This window comes from Protopterus annectens, chromosome 13.part0, assembly GCF_019279795.1.
Source record: "Protopterus annectens isolate FY-2018-M chromosome 13.part0, PAN1.0, whole genome shotgun sequence".
NCBI lineage: Eukaryota > Metazoa > Chordata > Ceratodontiformes > Protopteridae > Protopterus > Protopterus annectens.
The window spans coordinates 412,156,064-412,183,517 of record NC_056747.1 but is presented as its reverse complement, the minus strand read 5'-3'; the positions used below and the strand labels follow the sequence as shown (position 1 = coordinate 412,183,517).

The window sequence follows — 27,454 nt, the reverse complement described above, 5'->3', positions numbered from 1 at the left end:
GTTGTATTTGTTTATATACACTTTGTTGACTGGGTTAGTTCCACTAGGCCAGTGGTCCCTCTTCAAGGGAGATTCAAAGGCTGTATTCATGCTGAACAGGGGAAGACGGGCACCAGGAACATTCCCTACATTTTCAGGTAGTTCTGACTTTGGCTCCATCCTTTAGAATTTGTAAAATTTCAGTAGCAAGTTAAAGGGTTTTATTTTTTTAATTAAACAAAGTGTCAGAGCCAAAGTCAAGTGAGTCCAGTCTAAATTTTCAAGTCTAGTAGCTAGCACTGTTTTCAGAGGTTCTGGGATAGTTGTAGTATATATAATAATTTGGATTCTGGGGATGAATCCCCCTTGTAAAAGTCATTTAATGGTGTACTAATGAGTTTTGTTTTTTTCTTTGGTAAGAATTGCACTTACTGTTTATTTGGAACCCACAATTTTGGGTCTTACACCTCTGATATAGAACATCCTTGCATTGATCTGTTCCAAGACCACTTGTTCCTCAGTTTACACCCTTTCCTTACATTCTTATTTCATTTGTGACTTTAGAAGTTTGTTTTCCTTGATACTTCTGTGGTTTAGAACTCTTCCTTCTGATAGGTAACTTTTTCTGGCCTTAGTTCATTCAACCTGCATAGATTTTCTGCTTCCCCAGTTATTGACTCACTAAGTAGGATCCTTAGTGTTAGTTATTTTCTTGATCTATCAGTTAATTTGAAAAGGGTGTCACATTAGTTATGCCTAGACACCCTGTATACGTTGTTGCAAGGGGTGAAGCCCGCCTACAAAAAAAAAAAAAAAACTTTACAGGTGTAACACTTGAGGCTCACAGTTTGTTTTTTTGCTTGAGTTATCATTTTTTTACCAAAGTCTTGAAAATTAGCAGGAACATGCCACACATTTCTGATAGGGAAGCCAGTATGTAATTGTAACTTGTTAGCAGTGTCAGTGTCAGATTTTTATTTTTTCTCTTAATTTGCATGAAGGTGCACTAGGGGGATATGAGTGATCCTGAAGGCTAAGATGATACATGTGCTGTTAAATTGTCAGTACGTGACATGGAATGGGTAAGCTTTGGGAGTATGTGTCCCAGAGATGGGGGGAGGTTTGCAGAAAATATAGAATTCTGATTGATGGTGAGAATGAACCCAGTTGTTGACTCACTAAAGAGTTTTCCCATCGTAGATCAGCTTAAAATGGGAAGAGCATGTATGTTGTAGTCTGATCCAATTTGTTTCCCGAATTGCCATGTTTTGCCTCTGGTTTTGAGATTTAATAGAATTTTCCTGATGAGATTTTAAGGCTTTTGACTTTTTTATTTTGTAATGAAAAAAATGTAACCTTTAATATTGAGTGGAATATTCTTCTTGCATAGGTGTAGAGTTTGAGTAGAAGTAGGATGTACTTCTTACATAGCTGTAGAGTTTGAATGAAAGTAGTGTGTACTTGTATAGCTGTAGAGTTGCAAATAACATTCCTGTCTACTGAACTTAGTTGTTGTAAAGTTGTTTTCTCTTTTCAGTATAATTGTACACAATGATTGTAGGATATGGTTAAATGCTTTTTATGGATTTATAAGATATTGGGTTATGATCACTTAGGCTGTCTGAGAGGTTTTTTGTTAAGTACATCTTTTGTGTGTTTGTTATGATCCCATCAAAAGTATGGAGTTGTTTCATTTGAATCAGCTTAGTTTGGGAAAGCCTATTATGAAGTGAGTTAATCCATTACTGTACAGTAGTTTGGGTAGTTTACTGCATTCCCCTGGCCCACTTGCAATCAAAGTCTTCTAGTTAAAAGAATGTTTTGGGCCTGGGTACTGTTGTACATAGGATGCTTTTCAGAAGAGGGATGATAGCAAATGGAAGTATGTAGATAGATCCAGTAGTCAGATGTGCACATTTTTCTGGGTGACTTGATGTATGTATTTTGGCCATTTGTGTGCAGTAGAATGGTTGTTTAGTATCAGTGTTGATACCAATACAGGCATTTGATAAGGAGTGGAGTGCATCTGCTGAGTCTTATTGATTGTCTTCATTTCTATATAGATAGTTGCTGACTGTTCCTACTAATCTGTGGTGATATGTAGCTGTCTGCTTTAAGCCTGGATTCTGAAACTGCAAGGTATCAAGCTGATGAATTTGAAACCTTGCCTCAGGTTGATCACATTTTTATTACAAGTACTTTCTGTGCTCAGGTGTCTTATTCTGAAATGAGTGTTAAGTTGTTCTTATTATAACTTGTCCTTATGGTGTAGAAGGGCGGATGATAGATTATTCATTATGCTTTAGTTCCAAAAAGGTAGCAAGCTGAGGACTGGTGTGAGGTGGAAAATGTTGAGAATTCTGTTAGTTTTAAATGTATGCCTTTTGGCAGAATGATCTTTCCATTAGTTAGTAATATGCAGGACTTTTTGCAACACCGAAGTATAATTGCCCAGTGAATATTTTTTGCTTCCTTCCAAGCATTGCTTACCATCTGACTGACCTTCTGCTTCTTTTGCTGTAATTGCTTCTAACTTAGGTGTCCTCAATATTACTCCCCCTCCCCAGGCTTGGAACTACCTTTGCTGTAGTCCAGTTGAGAAGGGGGCAGAAATATAGACCTTAACCATGTATAGGTTGGGAAGTGGACATGTAAACAGAACAGCACCTCATGTACAACCTTGTGTTTTATGTTGATGTCTTCTTTTGAGAATTTTGATAATTGGAATGCAAGTATTCCATAAATTAGGTGTCATGTCCAAGATGAGAACCTATTTAAAGCTGTATTGCCTCCTACCCCCCCCCCCCAAGTATATCTGAATTTGTTGTGCACAATGTGGGTGCTTGTTTTCGGGTTATTAGGGACCTAGCAATAGTAAGTGTGAAGTAAAAATATTTTGTGGGTTTACATCTCACCAAATAGCTGTAGAGGTACAGAGCAGTCCATTTTCATATGTGTTGCTTCCTGTAAGTCTGTCTCTCTCTTCCCACAGGTTCTTTGGTGTGTGTAAGGCATTAATAGAAGAGCTTGAAGCTCAGCATTAAGCAACCCACATTAGTTCATATTCGTGGTAGTACCAGTTTGCAAGATGTATATTCACATTCACTGTGTAGTATGAGTTGATAGTAAGGGTAATGGTAGTACAGATCCTTTTTATTAGGAGGTTTAGGAATTTGTTAAATAGTAAGGATTAATGGTAACTGAGAACCAGTTCTAATGATGTATTAATTAGTAGGGAGTGTACCTGTTATTAACTATGTCCTGTATTCCAGTCAAACGGTTATGCATTTGAAGTAACTGTATGAGACAACCCGATGCTAGGGGAGGGGTCAAAATTTACCCAGATTTGGAAGGTCACTATGTGTATGTGGGATTTCTCCTTATTCCCAGAAGAGGCAAAACTAGGGTGGAGGTGAAGGGGGATGGCTGCTCAGAGTACCAGCTGTTGGGGAGTATGATTAGCAGTTGCCAATGGGGTGCAAGTACAGTACTCGCATTCATATAAGAAGCCATGGATGACATTGCAGCTTCTTTAATGATTTGCTATACTGCATTTATGGAGTCCAGCATAGGTCTGCTACCCTTGTAACTTGGAGACTGTTTCAGTCAGAAGACTTGTCTTTTTTTCTTTTTCTTCCTTTCAGATCAGGGAAGACTTGTTATTTTTTTCCGCCTTAACTTTGGGTTGAACAGATACCAGTCTGGGGAATTGCCCATAGTGCCAGATGACCTAACTCAAACTCTGAATCCCAGCATCTCACAGTATGCAACAGCTGTGGAGTTACAACTGGAAAGTGTTGTATTTTGAAGGGTGCAGCCACCAGCATTTGGGATGTGGTGAGATTTTGCCCACCAATCCCCAGGGGAAAAAGTTTTTAAACTTTTGTGATTTGGGACTTGATTCAGTAGAAGGTACCGCTAGTCCAGTAAGTTTTGATGAGTCATCCGAGAGCCATATGCTAAAAACAAGCTAGAATAACAATAATGATATTAATAAATAATACAATAAAATAATATAAAATAAATAAAATAAAATATTAATACAATTAATAATAATAAGAAAAAGCTAAATGTTAATCTACTAAGGTCTTATAACTTAATGTTTAATTTTCTGTATGAACTATGTTTTTCTGTTGTAACATGTAATCTCTTAGAGCCCCCCCCCCCCCAGGCTTCCACTGAAAACGGGCTCTTTATGGCCCAGTGGTCTTCCCGGGCCATCAAACTTAAATAAAATAAATAAAAATAGAGTACTTGCTGAAAAACATTGCATAGTAGAAATCCCTGTTTAGTAATGTATTTGGTTCATTAACTAATGGAGTAAAACTTTCCTTCCACTTTTTCAATATTATGAATGGTAGGACACTTTAAATTGAGGGGGCATGTTTTTTGCATTTGTAGTGTGCAATGCAGAAGCAATTCATTAATCATACCGCTCAACTGTACAGTTTTTCGCAGAATGTCCAGATATATGCCTCATATTTTTGGTCCATTTTTCATAAAATTGTGTTTTTCTGGCAAATTAGTGGCAGCTCATTAAAGATTGAAGTGAGAAAGTAGACATTTGAGTTTGACTTCATACCCTTCAGAAAAGTCATGCGAATGTAAAACCTGTTGTTCTATCAACTTTCTAAGTTTGTAAGAGAAATATTTAAAAATTGTCCCTATTTTTGGGCCTTTGTCCCACTTTCACTTATGGCCTTGTCCACATTTCTTGCTCTAAGAGGTATGTTCATTATAGATATCTCTAGGAGTAGAATATTTTCTTAGATATAGAAAAGTCAAAATTGTATGGTTCATCAGTTTCTTGGAAATTATAACTGTTCCTTTTACCATAATTGAACTATGTGCTGTTTTTACACTGTGTTCTTATCAAGAGCTACATTATTTTATTTTCAGATAGAACTCTTAAAAAAAAGAGCTCTTGGTAAGAAGAACACATGTAAAAGCTTTATTTAGCTGGTATCTTTTTTTTAATTTAAAAGGTAACCTCACACAGCTGATGCATCTGTCTGCACTAGCCTTTCTTGAAGTGAGACTGTGCAGATGTTCTTCATGTTTCACTGTTGCAGTCATTACATTTGGGTAATCTGCTGGCAGGCTGCCCTCAGTCGGCCTGATTAACAAAGTCTTGGGTCCTGCGTCGGTTGCTGTCCCTTCTTCCATGACGTTGAACATCTACATTTATGGTAAGTGTACACAACTGTACTTTTTGGCCGTTTGCTACAATTTAATATTTGGTTGATTTTAGTGAAATAGTGTTTAATAACTAAGACATTAATACTAAGCTGGTGTAGTTGGTGGCAGTATGTACCCTGCCCACAGGGTAAAGATGCTGTCATTGGAGGGGTATCCTCGCTCTTCTTAGGAAATGTTTGTGTGTGTAAAATAGTTGAGGGAGGTTTGAGTTACTGTTAGTAAGATTGAAGTAGAAGGCACTGGGCGCAGACCGAGGTGGGTGAAATCCTGGAGAGTCTGTGATTGTAACCCTTTCCTGTCGCTGTATGTTGTTGGGCTGATTTGAGTGTAGCAGGTGTTGGTTGTAACCTGAGGTAGTAGTGTGCATTTCTCTTATGGCTAGTCCACCCCCTTGCATACATTAATTGTAGGCAAGCGTGCGTGATTCAGTGACTATAAACACCTGTCTCTCACATATTTCTTGCCACTGTGTGCAGATTTAAGCATTGTAGATCATAATTTGCAGTGAAATGGGTAGACTAATAGTGAATTGGTAGCTAAAACTGTTTCTTTGTGACTTTGAAACCTAGTGATTATAGATTTGTATGTGTTGCTTTTTGAAGGAGGTGGAATTAAAGGTCTAATACAAAAAGGTCTTCTTTTGTGTGTTAAACAGTACATCCTTTAATGTAACCGAACAAGGTGTCTGCTCCTGAATTATATATGATTTTTTTTGTTTGCTTGTTTCAGGATTGCTGTTTATGTAACTTGAGAGGTGGAGCACTTCAGATGACAACTGACAAGAGGTAATTCAGTAACTTATTGCATAGATTTATTCTGTAGAGCTCTTTGTTTATCTGAACAATGATTAGTTTGAGTATATTGGGGTGGTGCGGGTAAAATGTGCTTGCTGTTTGATCTGATGTTGTTAGTCTTCTTTCCATCCATCACTGATGGGTTTGGTTCCAAGCCCTAGGAACCGAGTCAGCCTAATACCAAGCTTGCGCCAGCCAAAAACACTCGAGCTAAGCTTCTACCCACAATCCCCTTCTCCCTGTTACCTCAGATATCATTTGCTGTGTAGCCGTAAAGCCACGTTTCAGCTGAGCTCTCAGCTAAATAGAAACCTTTTGATATTTTGTGGAAAAATATGTCTTTCAGTTTGTCGTTTGTGACTTATATCTATTAATCTTTATATTTGCAGTTAGATGTACTCTTTTTTTCACTTCTATCCGTTTGGTAATCTTTTAAGTACCATTGGTGGTACGGCCTTCTCTGTTTACCCTTGTGGTATTCCTTGAATACCATCGCTCGTATTTTTCCTCTCTTTCCCCTTTTTCTGTCTAGTTGCGTGTTTTTGACCCTTTGGATAGATACTGTGTGTATTTAGATAGGTTTAGGCATAGAGAGAGAGAATTTACATTTTTTCTGAAGTTTTTGATTGTTGTGTTTAACTTTTTCATGATGTCTGATAAGAAGAGTACATCGGTTTTCAAGCACTGTACTTCATGTAATGGTAAACTTCCAAATTGTGACTCTCATGATGATCGTGTCTGCTGCTTGGGTGTGCCCCATCTTTTGGTGCAACCTCCCTGCGTGATTTGTCAAAGTTTCAGCTAGCACACTCTGAATGAGCACAAGAATAAGTGAATACTGAAGGGCCAACTTAAATCGCCCTTTTCAGAGGCCCTTTCTGTGACGGAGGTCTCAACCCCTCCTAGGAAGGATAAGAAAAGGCCCCATTCAGTTCCCTCTTCACCCTCTGGTGACCAGGGTAAGTCTGAGAAACCTAAGGTGCGAAAACTTTCTTTGGAACATAAATCTGCCTCGTCGGCATCAACTTTGTCTGCTCCAGGTATTACGACTGCTACTATATCAGCGTCATCTTCTGCTCCGATACTGTCTCCGGCACCGACTATAGACCTCACCTCGCCTACTACGACTTTGGCACTGGGTGCCGCCTCAGCACAGTGCACGCCTTTGATGCCTATCTCTGCAACCACGATTGAACCTACTGTATCGGCTCCGAGTGCCCCTTTGGCACAGAGCTCTTTTACGGTTCCAACTAGAATGGATTTGATCCCACTGCTTCCCATCTCCAAACTTGAGACATCGGTGCTGGTAGATTCCACACCATGGACTCGATACTGTCCATCCATAGACCCGTTTCTAGGCCAAGTGTATAGACCATTTCTAGATCGACCTGACTCCCCTTCGGGAGTATCCACTAGGTCCAACAGGAGCCTTTCAGAACTTGATGTGGTGCATCTTGTGGATCAGCTGTTGGCAGCCAGAGGGATACCCATGCCTTCCAGGACCCATCCTCCAGCAGGACTTGGGTTGACTTCTCCACGGACTCCATCCTGTTCTCCTCCTTTGACCTCCCCAGTTCCAAAGCCTCCTGCTCCGATGTCCTTTTCGGAACCCCCCATCTCGGCACCGGTAGTGGGCCTCACTGTGGCTCTGAGACCATCCCTTTGGTCCTGTGTTCCTGCTGAACCAGTCCTTCCTCAAACCCGATTTTCAGCTGCAGGAATTCGTTTTGGGGCATGGTTCCAAGTTTCTTTGGTTCCGTCCTCAGTGCTGGGGGCTTTGTCTGCACTAATCCTGCTTTAGGCTCCATCTTCGGGAGCAGGTTCAGCAGAGTGGGGTGTGACCCCGGTTTCGAGATTGTCCTTCTCGGTTCTGGGCTCCCATCCCTCTTCAGGCAGACCTGCTTTCCATGCGATGGAGAAGGGAGCTTGCTTCTGGAAGCATTCTGCCGATGGAACCCCAGATGTCTCCCCCTGAGCTACAGCTGCCACAGGCAACCTCCCCGGGACTCTGGGCAGGAAAGCAGCAGGAACCCCCCTGTGCAGGGTACTCACCCTTCCGAGTCCTCCTCAGAAGCCCCCATGGAAGAGAACATGCAAGAGGAAGCACGTAGACTCCCCTGAAGAGTCCCTAACAGAGGACACGGATTTTGGTGATGGTGAAGAGTCCCCATGGTCACCCCCTGATGTCTCCTTCGGGGACATCCTTGAAATGCTGAAACAGAGAGGTGACTGGAAGCCCGCTAATTCTTCTTTTGAGTCCGTGTTCCTGCAGGCTTTCTGTGCCTGGCCATCTACTTCTTGGGTGATCCCGCCTGCAGACGTGCTGGTTCAGCTTGTGGTGCAGTGTGCCTGGAAGAACCCTGATTCTGTTGAGGCAATTCCTCGGAGACCTGACAAGATACTTTCTCCACCTCAGGAACACCCAGATTGGTCCAGAGGTTTACCAGTCAATGCTATGGTGGTGGCGGCGGCAGCCACGAAAAATGATCTAGCTGAAGAGAGTCCTACTGTCCACCCACCCAACAGAGAGTCCCAGGCCGTGGACAGATTGGGGAAGCGAGTCTTTGCATCAGCAACCTTTGCCATATGGTCCCTGAACTACTTGGCACATTTTGAGAGGCTCCAAAGAGACTTGATGTCCGAACTCTCTGGAACACTTGCAGGACAGATGTCTGACGAGGTAAGGGACAAAGTTGCCTCGCAGCTTGCAACCCTGAAATCGAACTCCCAACTCATCCATGAAGTTGCTTTCACACGCAACCGAAGGGGCGGCTAGAGGTGCAGGTTCAGGCAATATTATGAGACGTCATGCCTGGATGCTCATTTGCGACTTCGCAGATCCCTTCAAGTCTAAATTTATGAATCCTCCCATTGAAGCATTTTCCCTGTTTGGCTCCAATGTAAAGGACACTCTGGCCAGGTGTGAACAGGATGGTAAGACCCTGTCTGCCATAGGTCTAGGTTTTTCCAGTCCTCAATATTCCTTCGCCAGGTACCAGAGGAGTGGGAAGATGTGGCACAAAACATCTCAGGGCCCTTTCTGTGCCACACGTGGTGACGATACCCCAGGGGCAGAGGGGGTAACAATTCTGAAAGACACCCCTTTCGAGGCAGAGGGGATCCATGTATCCAGGACCCCAGAGACTCCTCCTCTGGGCAGCCTTACTAGCTCTCCTGAAGAACAGGCCAATTGCTTTCCTCTGGAAGCAGTCGGGAGTCGTTTCTCTCTGCACCAAGCTGCCTGGCACTCTATTACCACCAATCGTTGGGTGCAGAATATCATTACTCGAGGTTACACCATTCCCCTGATTACTTATCCAAAACTTTCAACAAAACTCTCCGACATTCCTCCCAGTCAGAAGGAAGAAGCAGCTTCAGAAATAAAAAAGCTGTATCAAAAAGGAGTCATCCAACTAGTCCCACCAGACCAATGCGAATCCGGGTATCACTCAGGATTCTTTTTGGTTCCAGAAAAGACAGGGAACTGGAGACCCATTCTGGATCTCAGCAGTTTGAACAAGTCTATTGTCCAAACCAAATTCCAGATGGTCGTGGTTCAGTCCATCCTCCCTTTTCTAAGTGAGGGCAATTGGATGTGCTCGATAGATCTCCGGGATGCATATTACCACATCAAAATGGACAAACATTCCAGGAGTCTACTTTGCTTCCAGCTAGGAGCCAATCATTACCAGATGTTCTTCATGTTTCACTGTTGCAGTCATCACACTTGGGTTATCTGCCTGCAGGTAGCCCTCAGTTGACCCAAATACCAGAAACTTAGTATTTCTGCGTCGGATGCTGTCGCTTCTTCCATGATGTCAGGGGTAAAAAAAAACAGGCAGCCGATGCCATTACATCAGTCTTTCTTGCCAAGGAGGAGCCCGAAGCAGAAGCAGTTCGCAAGTGCCAGTTGGCCACTACCTGAAGTTTTCGTTTTCGAGTTGAATAATCCTGAAGTTATCTAAAGCTAAGTACCCTGTTGGGGATACTCTTTTCTTGCTCTAACCAATGTCAGAAAAAGTTAACAATTTTCTTGCCTGTAGTATGTCACCTGTTTAGGCCCAGACCACAACGTCCCTCGCTGTCGGTTTTGTGCCTTGTTTAACACCTGAATCATTTGTCGTTGGGCTGACTTTGACGCTAAATTCTTTCGATCTCCGTATTCTGAAATGGCTTCGATAAACCATCCGACTACTGATCTTCTGAAAAAATGTAAGGGTAAAGACAGAGACAGACCACATAGGTCCAAAACTGCCGACAACACTTCCTTTAAGCTAGTCGCCAGTCCGCTGGTACTCAGTGAGGTGCCTTTGCAGCCCCTGATGTCCACTTCTGTGGATTCGCAGGCCTCTGCCGAGACCTATTTGGAGTCTGGTATGCAGCAAGATGCTTCTTAGACTATGGAAACATTGGATGTCTCTACCGTGGATGGGTCCGCAGTCGCTGTGTAGGCACCGGCTTCTGAGGGAAATGTTCTTCGTGTTTCACTGTTGCAGTCATCACATTTGGGTTATCTGCTTGCAGTAGCCCTCAGTCGGCCTGCTTAAAAAAGTCTTGGGTCCTGCGTCGGTTGCTGTCCCTTCTTCTGTGACATCAGGTCGTCAGGGGTATAAAACATGCAGCCAACACCATTACATCAGTCTTTCTTGCCGTGCGGTGCCCGAAGCAGAAGCAGTTCGCAAGAGCCGGTCGGCTGACTCCTGAAATTTTCGTTTTCAAGTTTCAGAACCGAAGTCTTCAACTAAAAGCTGAGTACCTTGTTGAAGAAACTTTTTCTTGCTCTAAACCGATGTCAGTAAAAGTAAATAATTGCATTACTTGTGGAAAGCAAATACCTCATAAAGATTTTCATTTGTACTATATTCCTTGCCTAGGCCCTGACCACGATGTACCTCGCTGTCGGTTTTGTGCCTTATTTAAACCACAAACTATCTGTTGTCAGTATATTTTCGCTGCTAAATATTTAGGTGCTCAGTTCAGTTATCCCGATATGTCTTCAGTAAGCCATCCGACTACTGACATTCTGAAAAAACGCAAAGATAAAGGCAGAGACAGGCCGCCTAGGTCCAAAGCTGCCGACGACGCTTCTCCTAAGCCAGTCACCAGTACTCAGGCACTTTCGCAGCCCCTGATACCCACTACTTAAGATTCGCAAGCCTCTACTGAGACCATTCGGAGTCCGGTATACCACGAGATGCTTCAACTGTGCAACCTACATATGTCTGTACCTTGGATGGGTCCAGAGCTGCTGTGCAGGCACCGGCTTCTGAGGGTGTATTCAGGCCTACTGACTTGCGTATTAAACTGACGCCATCTTCTTCTTCAAGGCCTAAAACTCGAACCATGCATAGAAAACTGATGCCCAGGTCGCATGGTCAGGCCTCTATGCCTAAAAAACAAATGATAAGAATGGCTGAAGACCTTATTACTTTAATCAGGGGAAGCCAGCCTTCCCCCTCTAAGAGACCCAGGACTGAGTTTGCTTATGATACGTCTGACCAGGATTCTGACTTTTCTGTTTCCTCTGATGACCAGGATTTACCTTTATCTACTTATGAGGATTCTGATGCTGAGGACTTTATTCCCTCTGCTTCCTCCCAGAGGATTTCTCTTTTGGTGGAACCTTGCATACTCTCAGGGAGCATTTTCATTGGGAAAGTCACAATTTCTCTGATTCTAAAAAGAGGCTTAGGGATTTCTTACTCCTGCCCCAGCACAGGCCTTTAGCAATACCTCCTGTACTAGACATTGTTGATGATGCCTTTTCGGAATCTAGCTTGGCCCCTGACTCTTTACCTTCTGCTCCCAGAAAACCTGATAGATATTACAGGGTCCCTGACTCTCACAAGTTCCTTTTTAAAATTCCTACTACAGATTCTGAGACCATTTCACAGTGACCCAAGGGCATTAAAGCTACTACTGCCAAAAATCCTACCCCCTCTGATAGAGACTCCAGAGCACTGGATAGATGGGGGTAAGAAGGTATACACTTCTGCAACTTTGGCCATTAGGTCCTTAAACTGCCAGTTTCATATGTTAAAGTATCAGCAGCATATTATTGGATTGCTTAAACAGAAAATGATGTTGATTCCTGATTGTGCTGAAAATAAGGATTTACAGGATTTACTACATTCAGCTGAACAAGTTGGAAAGCATACTTTGCAATGTGGTTTTGATTCACTCGAGGCATCTTGTAGGGCTGCTGTAACTGGATCTGTACTTAGAAGGCATGCTTGGCTTAAGGAGCAATCCTTGCCAGATCATGTTAAAGTGAAATTACTGGATGCTCCCTTAAACTAGGACCGTCTGTTTGGCAACAAGACAGAAGAACTTCTTAAAAAGATTGAGGAAAAAGCTAAATCCATGCAAACAAAGATTTTTTCCAAGTACAACCTCCAAGGTTTAGTAGTCATTGGCCTTCCAAAAATTGGTCCTTTCCTGCCTTTTCCAGATCTTCTCAGTCCAAACCCAGATCCAGCAGAGCTCCCAGGCTTCAGTCCCAGTGTACTCACAGGGCTAAGCAGTGGGGGGCCTCCACTCCCAAATCTGGGAGTAGTAAAACTCGCCCAATGGTAAATTGTCTCAATGACTTCTTTTTTAAACTTGCAAGCACTTCTCAACTGACTGCCCCTTTGGGGGGGGGGATTACTCTTCATGCAAAGAACTGGGAACTCATTACTCAGGACAAATGGGTTCTAAATATAGTGTCCCAGGGATACAGATTTCACTTCCACACGTTAGAAACATCAAGCGGGTGGCCAGATCTACCCCCAAATCAGTGAGCAGAGGCCCAAAAGCAAGTACTTTCTCTCTTAAGCATGGGGGCTATTCACTTAGTACCAGAATAGGAAAAGGGACAAGGCTCCTACTCAAGACTTTTCCTGGTACCCAGAAAAGACAATACATGGCGTCCTATGCTGGACCTGTCTACTCTAAACACCTTTTTGGTGATTCCAAAATTCAAGATGCTGACTCTTCAACAGTTGCTCCCTATGCTAGGCAAAGACACGTGGTTGGCAACACTAGATTTAAAGGAAGCATATCTGCACATCCCAATCAGGGAATCTTGCAGAAGATACCTATGCTTCAAATCAGGCTACACGCGCTGTCAGATGTTTGTGTTTCACTGTTGCAGTCATTATACTTGGGTTATCCTGCTGGCAGGTGACCCGCAGTCGGCCCGAGTTCCAAAGTCTTGGTCCGGCATCGGTTGCTGTCGCCTTTTCCCTGACGTCAGTTCGCCAGGGGTATAAAAGTTGCAACTGACGCCATTTTTTTCAGTCTTTCTTGCCGCGCAGTGCCCGAAGCAAAAGCAGTTCGCAAGTGCCGATCGGCTGACTCTTGAGATTTTCAAAATTGAGTTTCAGAACCAAAGTCTTCAATAAAGCTAAGTACCCCGTTGGGGAAAACTTTTTCTTGCTCCAAACCGATGTCAGTAAAAGTTAATTGTATTTCTTGTGGGAAGCAAATACCTCATAAAGACTTCCACTCTTACTGTATTCCTTGCCTAGGCCCTGACCACGGCGTTACTAGTTGTCGGTTTTGTGCTAGATTCAATAAATGCACTATTAAATGTCTGTTTGATTTTGATTTATATTATTATGGCCGAAAGTTTAATTACATAATGCCGTCGGAACAACCGACGACCGGAATTTATAAAAAACGCAGAGAGAAAGAAAAGGACAGGCATCCGAGGTCCAAAACCGACGATGAAGCCTCTTCTAGGCCAGTCGCCGGTTTTCAGTGAGGCGCCTTCGCAGCCCCTGACACCCGCTACCTCAGAGCCACAGGCCGTAACTGACAGCCACATTGAGACACTGAGGCCTGTGGAAACTCAAGGTATTTGGCCTGCGGAAACTATACCCTCAGATGGGTCCGGAGCCACTGAGCAGGCATCGGCTTCTGAGGGTGTTTTCAGACCTTCACAGCTTACAATTAAGCCCACTACAGCAGCAAAGGCAAAGTCAAAACACCATTAAAGACAAGGAAAGAAGTACAGCATTCTCCAGAACAGTCATCCATGCCAAAGAAACAGATGCTTAAAATGGCTGAAGACCTAATTACTTTAATCAAGGGTTCCCATCCCCCTCCTGACAAAAGGCCTAGGGAAGACACTGATTATGATTCCTCTGACCAGGTTTCCATTTCCTCTGATTCCTCTTCTGATCAGGGATGTTCTCTCCCTCCCTGTGAGGACTCTGATGCAGAAGAGTCCATACCTTCAGCCTCACCGCCTGAGGATTATTCTTTTGGGGAAACTCTGCACACCATGAGGGAGCATTTCTATTGGGTGAGCCAGGATTATTCAGAATCCAAGAAAAGGCTCAGAGACTTCCTTTTATTGCCTCAGCACAGGCCCCTGGCTATCCCCCCTGTGCTTGATATTGTTGATGATTTTTCTGAATCCAGTCTGTCTCCTGATTCTTTACCCCCTGCACCAGTCAAGCCAGACAGGTACTACAGAGTCCCTGACTCTCATAAATTTCTTTACAAAAACCCCACTGCAGACCCAGAAACAATCTCTCAGGGTCCTAAAGGGGTTAAGGCTTCCACTGCTAAAAATCTTGTCCCCTCGAATAGGGATTCCAGAGCGATGGGGAAAAAAGTTTACACTTCTGCTATTTTAGCTGTAAGAGCTTTAAACTGTCAGTTTCACATGCTTAAATACCAGCAGTACCGCATGTCATTGTTAAAACAGAAAATGGTTTCAAATACAGAAGGTCCTGACAGTAAGGAAATGCAGGATTTAATGCATGCAGTTGAACAAGTGGGAAAGCATATTCTGCATTGTGGTTTTGATTCATTAGAGGCTTCTTGTAGAGCTGCAGTTACAGGCTCTGTTATTCGAAGGCATGCTTGGTTGAAAGAACTAAGTTTACCTGACCATGTTAAAGTAAAATTATTAGATGCTCCATTACAGCATGATACTTTGTTTGGTGTTAAGTCAGAAGAGGTGTTAAAGAAAATGGAAGATAAAACAAATTCAGTGCAGACAGTGAAAGATTTCTTACAGGTTCAACCACCTAGATTTAGCAGAAACTGGCCTTCAAAAAATTGGTCCTTTCCAGTGTCAGACAGGCCACAAAGAGGCAGATAGAGACACCCAAGAGGCAGATCTCAGCCCCAAGGCTCCTACAGACCTAAACAATGGGGTGCTTCAGCCCCCAAAGGAGGGGAAGACAAATCACAACCTTATAGGAAACAGTCCCAATGACTTCCTTCTGCAAATGCCAAGCACTTACCTTTTGACAGCACCCCCTAGGGGGGAAGCTAGCACTTTTCTCAAAAAATTGGCACATGATCACCCAGGACCAATGGGTGCTGAATATTGTTTCTCAGGGTTACAGGTTCCACTTCCACACGCTTCCAAAACCAAAAGGTATGCCAGACCTGCCACAAAACCAATGGGCAGAGGCACAAAAACAGATTGCTGCTCTTATGGACATGGGAGCTATTCAAAAAGTTCCACAGCAAGAACAGGGACAAAGTTTTACTCAAGACTTTTCTTAGTACCCAGAAAGGACAAAACCTGGAGACCAATACTAGACCTGTCAATCCTAAATAATTTCCTGGATGTTCCAAAATTCAAAATGTTAACACTACATCAACTTCTGCCCATGCTGGGCAAGAAGGCTTGGCTAGTTACTTTGGACCTCAAGGAGGCATACCTGCGTGTCCCAATCAGACAATCTTGCAGAAGATACCTCAGATTCATAGCAGGCTCAATGCATTACAAATTCTCTGCACTGCCCTTTGGCTTATCTACTGCGCCCAGGGTCTTCACAAAATGCCTGGCACCAGTAATTGCATTTTGCAGACAAAAAGAAATTCAAATATATCCCTACTTGGACGACTACCTTATTCAAGCAAAGAGCAAGGACATTCTTCTAAAGCATCTGGTGTTTGTAAAAAGATTGCTAATTTGCCTAGGATTCACAGTAAACGAAAATAAATCAAATCTAGTGCCCTCTCAAGAGATAATATTTCTGGGTGCAAGCTTAAATACAACTGCCCAGGTGGCTTATCTCACGCCAGACAAACAAAGACAACTGAGTCATTACTTTCAAATGATGGCAACAAAAACCCAGCTCCCTGCAAGAAAAATTCTGCAGGCCCTGGGCTTCATGGCATCCTGCATTCTACTAATTCCATATGCAAAACTGCATATGAGGAAACTACAATGGTATCTATAAAGTGTTTGGACTCAGCATTGTCACAGCCTGGAGACAATCATAACTTTAATTCCCTGCCTACAACAGGAGTTTCAATGGTGGGCCCAGGCCTGTCACCACAACAAGGGACAGCCTTTCACTTTACCCACAGTCAGGCAGACAATAACAATGGATGCATTGGATTATGCCTGGGGGGCACATATGGCAGGAAAATGTATTCAGGGCACGTGGACCAAGGAACAAATGCATCTTCACATCAATCAAAAAGAGATGCTAGCTGTACAGAATGCCCTGACAGCTTTCAAGGACCTAATACAATCCAGGGCAACTAGTAATAAAGATGGACAATACCACAGTTATATGGTACATAAACAAGCAAGGGGGCACACATTCCTACCCCCTATGCAGACAAGCCATGACTTTGTGGAACACAGCACTGACCTATCAAGTACATCTGCAGGGACAATTCCTGCCAGGAACAAAAAATACACTGGCAGATGAACTAAGCAGAAATCTCATGGATCCTCACGAATGGAAGCTAAATCCACAAGTGTTCAGCATGACAGCGAGGAAATGGGGACGCCCAGACATAGATCTTTTTGCCTCCCCTCACAATTAGCAAATACAGAAATTTTGCACAAGAACTTATCACTCTCAAGCATGGAAAGTGGATGCTCTATCATTCAGCTGGAAAGGCCTGACAGTCTATGCCTTCCTTCCGATGCCTCTTCTCACCAAGGTGCTACTAAAAGTCAGACAAAAAGGCCAAAAATGATCCTGATTGCACCAAACTGGCCACGCCAGCACTGGTACACAATCCTAAAGAATTTGTCTCAAGGCCCAGCTTGGCTTCTACCTCAAATTCCTCATCTTCTGACGCAACAAAACAATCAGATTCTGCACAGTCAACTCAGAACCTTAAACCTGGCAGCATGGCAGATAATGTAGCCAGTCAGACTGCACCTCTCTCTAAAGCTGTTATGGATGTCATTTTAGAAGCCAGGAGGCTCAGCACTAGGAAATCTTATGCAGAAAAATGGAAGAGATTCTGTGCTTGGAACCAGGCACAAGGGCTCGAACCACTTGCCCTAATATACCTCAGATTTTACAATACCTAACTGAGATGCTGGACAAAGGCTTATCTTTCTCATCTATTAAAATCCATGCCTCTGCCATTTCAGCTCATTACAATATGGAACCTCCTATTTTTTCACATCCTCTACTACGACAGTACCTCAGAGGGGCAAAAAATATAAGACCCATAAGGAGAGCACCAGTACCTACTTGGGACCTCAATTTTGTTTTAGAAAACTCACACTGCCTCCTTTTGAACCAGCCAGCACAGCTGATCTAAAATTCTTGTCATGGAAAACTGCTCTGCTCCTAGCAATCACTTCAGCAAGAAGAGTCTCAAAGTTACAGGCATTAATGGCTGTGGAACCTTTCCTCATTTTTCATCAGGACAGGGTTTCTCTTAGGACAAACCCAACATTCATGCCAAAAGTGGTCTCCAATGTGGCCTTAAACCAAACCATTCATTTACCCAAATCCCCAGAATAATGTGGAGAGACTTCTGCATGCTTTGGATATACACAGACAGCTACGATTCTACTTGGACAAAACAAAAGCTGTCAGACAAACTGAGCAACTGTTTGTAGCATATGCTGCAGGATCACAAGGAAAGCCTATTACAAAGCAGACAATCTCGAAATGGATAGGACACTGCATCCGCTTCTGTTATGCACAACATGGCAAATCAGTGCCTAAGGGCATTAGGCCTCATTCTACCAGAGCAGCAGCCACTTCAACAGCTTTCCTCAGAGGAGTACCAACCAAAGACATTTTAGAAGCTGCACCCTGGAGTTCAGTGCACACTTTCACCAAACACTACCACTTAGCTCTCTACTCGAAATCCAGAGCAGGCTTTGCCACTGCAGTTCTGCAGGGCTTGTTAGCCTCTCCAAATCCAGTTTAGACCCAGCCACCCAGCCTCAGCTTTGGGATTCTACCCAAGTGTAATGACTGCAGCAGTGAAACACAATGAACATAGTACAGTTGTGTATCTACCATAAATGTAGATGTTTGAGTGTATTCACTGTTGCAGTCCAGGTTACCCACACAGCATCCCCCTTTTTTCCATGGCTGGGACTTTTCTGTACTTCTCATCTCTATGCTACCTATGTGGTGTATTTGCTTGTAGATGAAGGAAATGTTTATAGTAATATATGCATGTTTTTTGGCATAACTTTATCTTTCCAGCCTTTCTATCTGGGGGCACCTGACATCTGGGGCAAGAAAAACTGAAGAAAATGGCGTTGGTTGCAACTTTTATACCCCTGGCGCACTGACGTCAGGGAAGTGGCGACAGCAACCGACGCCGGACCAAGACTTTGGAACTCGGGCCGACTGCGGGTCGCCTGCCAGCAGGATAACCCAAGTGTAATGACTGCAACAGTGAATACACTCGAACATTTACATTTATGGTAGGTACACAACTGTACTTTCTCTGCACTGCCATTTGGCTTATCTACTGTGTTCAGGGTATTCAAAGTGCCTAGCTCCAGTCATTGCATTTTGCAGGCAAAGAAATATTCAGATATACCCATACCTGGACGATTGTCTAATTCAGGCAGAAAGCCAGGACATACTTTAGAATCATCTGGCCTTTCTACAAAGGGTGCTAACTTGTCGGGGGTACACCATAAACAAAAATAAATCACAGCTGGTACCCTGTCAACAAATTATATTCCTGGGAGCAAGCTTGAATACAACTTCCCAGATGGCTTTCCTCACGCCAGAGAAACAAATTCATTTGACAAACTACTTCAAACAAGTGGCCACAAAAACCCTGCTATCTGGAAGGCAAAATACTGCAAGCCTTGGGGTTCTTGACCTCCTGCATTCTTCTAATTCTTTATGCAAGACTGCATATGAGGAAACTACAGTGGTATCTAAAAAGCCTATGGTGTCAACATTCTCAGGATCTAGAAGCAATGATTCCTATCATACCTTGCATACGCCCAGAGTTCGTTTGGTGGGCAGAGGCCTGCCACCAAAACAAGGGACTACCATTCACACTACCCCTGCCGCCCAAACTCTTACAACAGACGCATCAGACTTTGCATGGGGGGCTCACCTGGCAGGGAAGTGCATTCAGGGCAAATGGAACCCAAGTCAAATGCACCTGCATATCAATCAAAAAGAAATGTTAGCTGTACAGAATGCTTTGACAGCCTTCAAGGACTACATTCTTCCAGGACAATTAATGGTAAAGATGGACAACACCACTGTTATGTGGTACATAAACAAGCAGGAGGGTACACATTCTTACCCCCTCTGCAGACTAGCCATGGCATTGTAGAACACAGCCCTGAGCTACCAAGTGCATCTACAAGCTCAGTTCCTGCCAGGAAAACTAAATACACTGGCAGACGAACTAAGCAGAAAACTCATGGATCCACACGAGTGGAAAATGGAACCAAGGATTTTCAACATGGTGACAAGCAAATGGGGGAGCCCACATATAGACCTGTTTGCCTCCCCCCCCAGAACTATCAGTTGGACAAATTTTGTACAAGGACTCCCCACAAAGTACTACTAAAGATCAAACAAGACAAACCAAAGATTATTTTGATTGCACCAGACTGGCCCCTCATGTGCAGTGTGTCACTGTTGGCCCCATGGCACCTGCGTCAGACTCTTACCCTTTTGTCTTAGCAGGAGAACCAGATTCTACACCCTCAGCTTCTATCTCTGAACCTAGCAGCTTGGCTAATTACATAATCTCTCCTTTGCCATCCCTCAGTAAACCAGTGATGGCTATCATTTTAGAGGCAAGGAGGCCTAGTACTAGAAAATCTTATGCTGAAAAATGGAAAAGATTCTGTGCCTGGAACCAATCTCAAGGGATGAGCACAACAGCGCCCAATTTACCTCAGATTTTACAATACTTAACTGAGATGCTTCAAAGGGGTCTGTCTTTCTCCTCCATCAAAATTCACGCCTCAGCCATTTCAGCTCATTATAACACAGAACCTCCCCACTTCTCTAATCCACTGCTCAAGCAGTTTATCAGAGGGTCCAGAAATTTAGGACCACCCAGGAGAGCTCCAACCCCAGCCTGGGACCTTAACTTTGTATTGGAGAAACTCACTCTTCCTCCTTTCGAGCCAGCTGCTACTGCAGACTTAAAATTCCTTTCTTGGAAAACAGCTTTTCTTTTAGCGATCACTTCAGCAAGAAGGGTATCTGAATTACAGGCCCTAATGGCAGTGGAGCCTTTCATCATCTTTCATGTGGACAGGGTGATCCTCAGGACTAATCCCTCTTTCATGCCCAAGGTGGTGTCTAGTGTGGCCCTTAATCAGTCCATTCACTTGCCAACCTTCTTTCCTAATCCATAGAACAAAGGGGAAGGGATACTGCACTTCTTAGATGTGCACAGACAACTTAGATTCTACTTGGACAGGACTAAACCTCAAAGGAAATCTGAACAACTGCTGGTGGCATTTGCTGCAGGGCAGAGGGGAAGGCTATTTGAAAGCAAACCATTTCCAAATGGATAGGCCATTATATTCATTTATGTTGTAAGCATCATGGAAAACCAATTCCACAGGGGATCAGACCACACTCAACCAGGGCTACATCTACCTCTACAGCCTTATTCAGAGGCGTCCCTACCAGGGACATCCCAGAAGCTGCTACCTAGAGTTCTGTACATATTTTCACCAAGCATTACCATCTGCTGATTTTCTCTAAATCCAGAGCTGGCTTTGCCAATCCAGTATTGCAGGGCCTTTTAGTCGGTCCTAATACTATCTGAATTCCTCCTCCCATCCTTAGCTTTGGAATCTACCCAAATGTGATGACTGCAACAGTGAAACATGAAGAACATAGTAGAGTTGTGTACACTTACCATAAATGTAGATGTTCGAGTGTATTCAGTGTTACAGTCCTGGTTACCCTCCCTCCAGCCCCCTTACGTCTTTTGGCTATACCTCTACTCTCCTTTGCTATGCTCAAAATCTTTTTGGTATATTTGCTTTTTTGTTGGAGGTATAACCATGTATATTTATAGATTTAATTGCTTCCCATTAGGGAGGCACCTGACATCTGGGGCAAGAAAAACTGATGTAATGGCGTCGGCTGCATGTTTTATACCCCTGACGACCTGATGTCACGGAAGAAGGGACAGCATCTAGCGCAGGACCCAAGACTGTGTTAATCAGGCCGATTGAGGGCTACTGCAAGCAGATAACCCAAATGTGATGACTGCAACAGTGAATACACTCAAATATCTACATTTATGGTAAGTGTACACAACTGTACTTTTTTCGTCCTACCGATGTTCGAATTAAACAGACAACTTCTTTTTTAACCAAAACTGCTGAATTTCTTAGGCCTAAAGTACGCACTATGCCTAGAAAACCGATGACCAAAGCACATGCTCTGGTACCTATGCCGCAAAAACAAATGCATAGAATGGCTGAATAACTTATTACACTGATTAGGGGAAGCAAGCCTTCCTCTGCAAAGAGACAAAGAATCCAGTCCACTTCTGGTTCTACAGACCAGGAGTCCGATGACTCTGACCTTTCTGATTATGAACATGCCCTTATCCACCTATGAGGATTCAGATGCAGAGGAATCCATTCCCTCTTCCTCCCCTCCAGAGGATTTTTCTTTTGATGAAACTGCATACTTTAAGGGAGCATTTCCATTGGGAATGCCAAGACTATCCTCAGTCCAAAAAGAGACTCAGAGAATTTTTAGAGTTGCCTCAGCACAGGCCTTTAGCTATACCCACAGTCCTGGATGTTGTGGATGATGTTTTTATGGAATCCAGTCCAACTCCTGACACCTTACCTCCTGCCCTTAAGAAACCTGACAGGTACTACAGAATACCTGATACTTACAAGTTTCTTTTCAAGAATACTACTGCTGACCCAGAGATCATTTCCCAGGAGTCTAAAGGTATTAAGGCTACTAGAGCCAAAAATCCCACCCCAGGGATTCAAGAGCTTTGGACAGATGGGGTAAGAAGGTATATACCTCTGCAACTCTTGCTATCAGGGCATGGAATTGCCAGTTTCATATCCTGAAATACCAGCAGCATATTATGGAACTTATTAAACAAAAAGTGGTAACTTTTCCAGATTGTGCAGAAAGTAAAGAATTGCAGGAGCTTATGCACTCTGCAAGTCAGTAAGCATACTTTGCAGTGTGGCTTTGATGCCCTAGAAGCATCTTGCAGGGCAGCAGTCACTGGCTCTGTACTGAGAAGACATGCTTGGCTGATGGAGCAGACCTTGCCAGATCATGTCAAATCTAAATTATTAGATGCTCCTTTGAATAAGGACTGTTTGTTTGGCACCAAAGCAGAAGAGGTTCTTAAAAAGATGGAAGAAAAAGCTAAATCTATGCAGACGGTTAAAGAATTCCTACAAGTGCAACCTCCTAGATTCGGTAGGTGTTGCCCTTCAAAAACTGGTCCTTTCCAGCCCCCTCCAGGTGTTCCCAAACAAGACCCAGGGGAAACAGACCACCCAGACTACAGTCTCAAGGTATGCAGAGATCTAAGCAATGGAGTGCCCCCACCTCTAAAGCAGGGAGTGGTAAGGCCCCTCCTTATGGAAAAAGCTCACAATGACTTCCCAACTCTACTTCCCAGCCCTGCCCAATTGTTTGTGCCCCTAGGAGGAAAACTTGCCCTTCATGCAAAAAACTGGATGACCATCACTCAGGACCAATGGCTCCCCAACATTGTATCCCAGGGCTACAAATTTTTTATTTCCATTCACTGCCAACCCCAACTGGCTTTCCAGACCTTCCTCCAAACCTGTGGGCCAAGGCTCAAAACCAAGTTCTTTCCCTGCTCAATATCAGAGGTATTCAGCCTGTTCCAGTAGAACAGAGGGGTCAAGGATTTTACTCCCAGCTATTCCTGGTACCCAGGAAAGAGGGCTCTTGGCACTCAGTCCTCCATCTTTCAATTCTCAACACCTTCCTGATGGTAACAAAATTCAAGATGCTTATCCTGCAACAGCTTCTCCCTTTGTTAGCCAAGGATGCCTGGTTAGTCACACTAGACTTAAAAGAAGCCCATCTGCACATCCCCATAAGGGAGTCATGCAGGAATTCTCTACGTTTCAGGACAGGGGTCTGTGCATTATCAGTTCTCTGCACTTCACTTTGGCTTATCTACTGCGCCCAGGGTATTCACAAAATGCCTGGCTCCAGCCTTCGCATACTGCAGGCAGAGAAACATCCAAATTTACCCATAGTTGGACTGTCTGATTCAGGCGGACAGCCAGGAATTGCTGCATTTGTAAAAAAACCTTCTCAGTTCAATGGGGTACACCATCAATGAAAAGAAGCCACAACTGATACCCAGTCAAAAGATTGTTTTCCTGGGAGCAAGCTTGGACACAACTTCCCAGATGGCATTTCTCACTTCAAACAGGTCTATCTGGCAGACTTCTTCAAACAAATGGCCACCAGAACCCAGCTATCTGCAAGAAAAATACTGCAAGCCCTAGGGTTCATGGCCTCATGTATTCTGCTAATTCCATGTACAAGACTGCATATGAGGAAACTTCAATGGTACTTAAAAAGTAAACAAAAACAGTCCTTGAACCAAATAAGGAATCAGATGCGAAAACCAGAGAATACAAGATAAAGAAAAATAATCTGGTTCCACACAGCAGTGAAAATCAATATGTCCTTTATTGTAGTAGGTAAGCACTTTCTCGGATTAACATCCGCTTCATCAGACCAACCATATTGATTTCCACTGCTGTGTGGAACCAGATTATTTTTCTTTATCTTATACTTAAAAAGTCTTTGGTGCCAGCATACTTAGGACCTGGAAACAGTAATTTTTATCATACCTTGTCTAAGGACAGAGTTCCCTTGGTGGGCAAAAGCATGCAACCACAACAAGGGGACTGCCTTTTACTCAACCCTCGCCGCCCAGACCCGGACCACAGAATCATCAGACTATGCATGGGGGGCTCATAATGATAATGATAATAAGACATTAATGTCTTCAGGGCCACTGGAGCCCAAGTCAAATTCTCCTGCACATCAGCCAAAAAGAGATGCTAGCTGCACAAAATTCCCTGACAGCTTTCAGATACCTTCTCCTTCCAGGACAACTGCTGATAAAAACAGACAACACCACAGTTGTGGGTACATTAACAGCAGGGGGGAACCCATTCTTACCCACTTTGCAGGTTAGCCATGGCCCTGTTAAACTTGGCTTTGGACAGCCAAGTCCATCTACAAGCTCAATTCCTGCCAGGCAAACAAAACTCACTGGCAGACGACTTAAGCAGAAATCTCCTAGACCCACACGAGTGGAAATTGGTGCCCAGTACTTTCAACCTTCTGATCCAGAAATGGGGAACTCCAGAGGTGGATCTCTTTGCCTCTCCCTACAACCACCAGTTAAACAAATTCTGCACCCAGAACCCTCACAGAAGGTGGATGCCCTATCCTTTCAATGGGAAAACTTTTCAATCTATGCCTTCCCCCTCTGCCCCTTCTCTTAAGATTATTACTCAAGATAAAACAAGACAGAGCAAGGACAATTCTGATTGCCCCGGACTGGCCACGCCAACACTTTTACCCACTCCTGCACAGCCTGACAACGGTACCACCCTGGCACCTACACCAGACCCCAAACCTGCTTTCTCAGCAGGAGGGACAGATTTTTCATCCAAAATTGCAAACCCTAAATCTTGCAGCCTGGCTTATTCCCTAAATACTCCACCAGCAACCCTAAGCAAACAGGTGCTGGACATCATCCTTGAAGTCAGTAAGCCCAGTACTAGGAAATCCTATGCTGAAAAGTGGAAAAGGTATTGTTCTTGGATTCAATCTAAAGGAAAGGACACAGCACTGCCCTCCTTACCCCTAATCCTGGATTACCTAGCAGAGCTACTCCACAGAGGCCTATCCTTCTCCTCCATTAAGATCCATACCTCTGCCATCTCCGCTCATTACAATACTGAGCCACCTCTATTCTCTCACCCTCTCATCAAACAGTTCCTGAGGGGGCAAACCACTTAAGGCCACCAAGGAGAGCACCCACCCCTGCGTGGGACCTTAACTTTGTACTGGAAACACTCACACTTCCCCTTTTTGAACCTGCCACTTCAGCAGAGTTAAAATTCCTCTCTTGGAAAACAGCCTTGCTTTTAGCCATCACTTCAGCTAAAAGAGTGTCTGAGTTACAAGCACTGATGGCTGTGGAATCCTTTATTATTTTCCATGCTGACAGCGTTTCCCTCAGGACTAACCCTTCCTTTATGCCTAAAGTGGTGTCCAGTGTGGCTCTCAATCAATCCATTAATTTGCCAACCTTCTTCCCTAATCCTCAAAATAAAGGGGAAAGGATCCTGCACTCTTTGGATGTGCACAGACAGCTCAGGTTCTACATTGATAGGACTAAGCCTTTCAGAAAGGCTGACCAGCTGCTGGTCAGCTTTGCAACAGGGGCAGAGGGCAAGGCCATTTCAAAACAAATCATTTCCAAATGGATAGCACACTGTATCCATTTCTGCTACAAGCACCATGGAAAACCAACCCCTCAGGGGGTCAAAACACATTCCTCTAGGGCTACTTCTACCTCTACAGTATTTCTCAGGGGAGTCTCTACCAGGGACATACTGGAAGCTGTGTACACTTACCATAAATGTAGATGTTCAAGTGTATTCATTATTGCAGTCCTGGTTTCCCTCCCTCCAGCCCCCTGGATGTTCATCGTGTTACACTGCTGCAGTCATTACACTTGGGTTATCCTGCCGTCAGGCGGTTCCCCAGTCGGCCTGAGTTCCAAAGTCTTGGTCCGGCGTCGTTTGCTGTCACCTCCTCCCTGACGTCAGTGTGACAGGGGTATATAAGATGCAGCCGACGCCATTTTCTCCAGTCTTTCTTGCCGTGCGGTGCCCGAAGCAAAAGCAGTTCGCAAGTGCCGGCCGTCTCCTGAGATTTTCATTCTGAATCCATAACCGAAGTCTTCTACAAAGCTAAGTACCCCATTGGGGAAACTTTTTCTTGCCTCAGACCGATGTCAGTAAAAGTTGTTAACTGTATTTCTTGTGGGAAGCAAATACCTCATAAGGATTTCCATTCTTTTTGTATCTCATGCCTAGGCCCAGACCACGACGTCATTGGTTGTCGGTTTTGTGCTAGGTTTAACAAGTGCACTATTAAATGTCTGTTTGATTTTGCCTGACATTATTTTGGTAGAAAATTCAATTATACCATGCCGTCGGAACTTTTGACGACCGGAATACATAAAAAGAGCAAAGATAAGGATAGGCATCCGAGGCCCAAAACTGACGAAGCCTCTTCTAGGCCAGTAGCCAGTTCTCCGGTTTTCAGCGAGGTGCCTACGCAGCCCCTGACGACCACTTCTGTAGAACCACAGGCCGCCTCTGACTCCCACGTGGAGATGGCTGGCCCTTCAGACGTGCAAGTTATTCAGCCTACCAAAACTAACCCTTCAGAGAGATCCGGAGTAGCTGAGCTGCCCGCAGCTTCAGAGGGTGTTTTCAGACCTACTCAGTTAAGCATTAAACCCTCTGCTAAGTCTAAACCAGCTTTAAAATCAAAGAAACAAATACAGCATTCTCCAGCACAGGCCTCCATGCCTAAGAAACAAATGCTCAAAATGGCCGAAGGCCTAATCAGTGTGATCGGGGGGTCCCATCCCCCTCCTGATAAAAGGCCTAGACAGGATGCAGACTATGACTCATCCGACCAGGTGTCCATCTCTTCAGATTCATCCTCAGACCTAGAATATTCGTTACCCCCTTATGAGGATTCTGATGCTGAGGAGTCATTTCCATCAGCCTCCCCGCCTGAGGACTACTCCTTTGGGGAAACCTTGCAACCATGAGGGAGCACTTCCATTGAGAAGGCCAGGATTACTCAGAATCCAAGAAAAGGCTCAGAGACTTCCTTTTATTACCTCAACACAGACCCCTTGCTATTCCGCCAGTGTTAGATATTGTGGATGATGTGTATACTGAATCCAGCTTAAATCCTGATTCCTTACCTCCAGCCCCAGTTAAACCTGACAGATACTACAGAGTCCCTGACTCACACTAATTTCTGTACAAAAGCCCTGTTGCTGACCCTGAAACTATTTCTCAGGGACCCAAAGGGGTTAAGGCCTCATCAGCCAAGAATCCAGTTCCCTCTGACAGAGATTCCAGAGCATTAGACAGATGGGGAAAGAAAGCATATATGTCTGCAACTTTAGCAATGAGAGCCTTAAATTGCCAGTTTCACATGCTAAAA

General features: G+C 44.0%; 1 protein-coding gene across 1 annotated transcript in view; it reads left to right on the top strand.

Moving 5' to 3' along the window:
* Positions 1–27,454, top strand: part of KDM4B (lysine demethylase 4B) — a gene marked incomplete in the record, with an annotated part of 3,340,808 nt that overhangs the window by 2,742,212 nt on the left and 571,142 nt on the right. Inside the window, 1 exon segment of the mRNA XM_044054047.1 lies at positions 5,908–5,963. Within this exon segment, the coding sequence (XP_043909982.1) occupies positions 5,908–5,963 (56 nt within the window).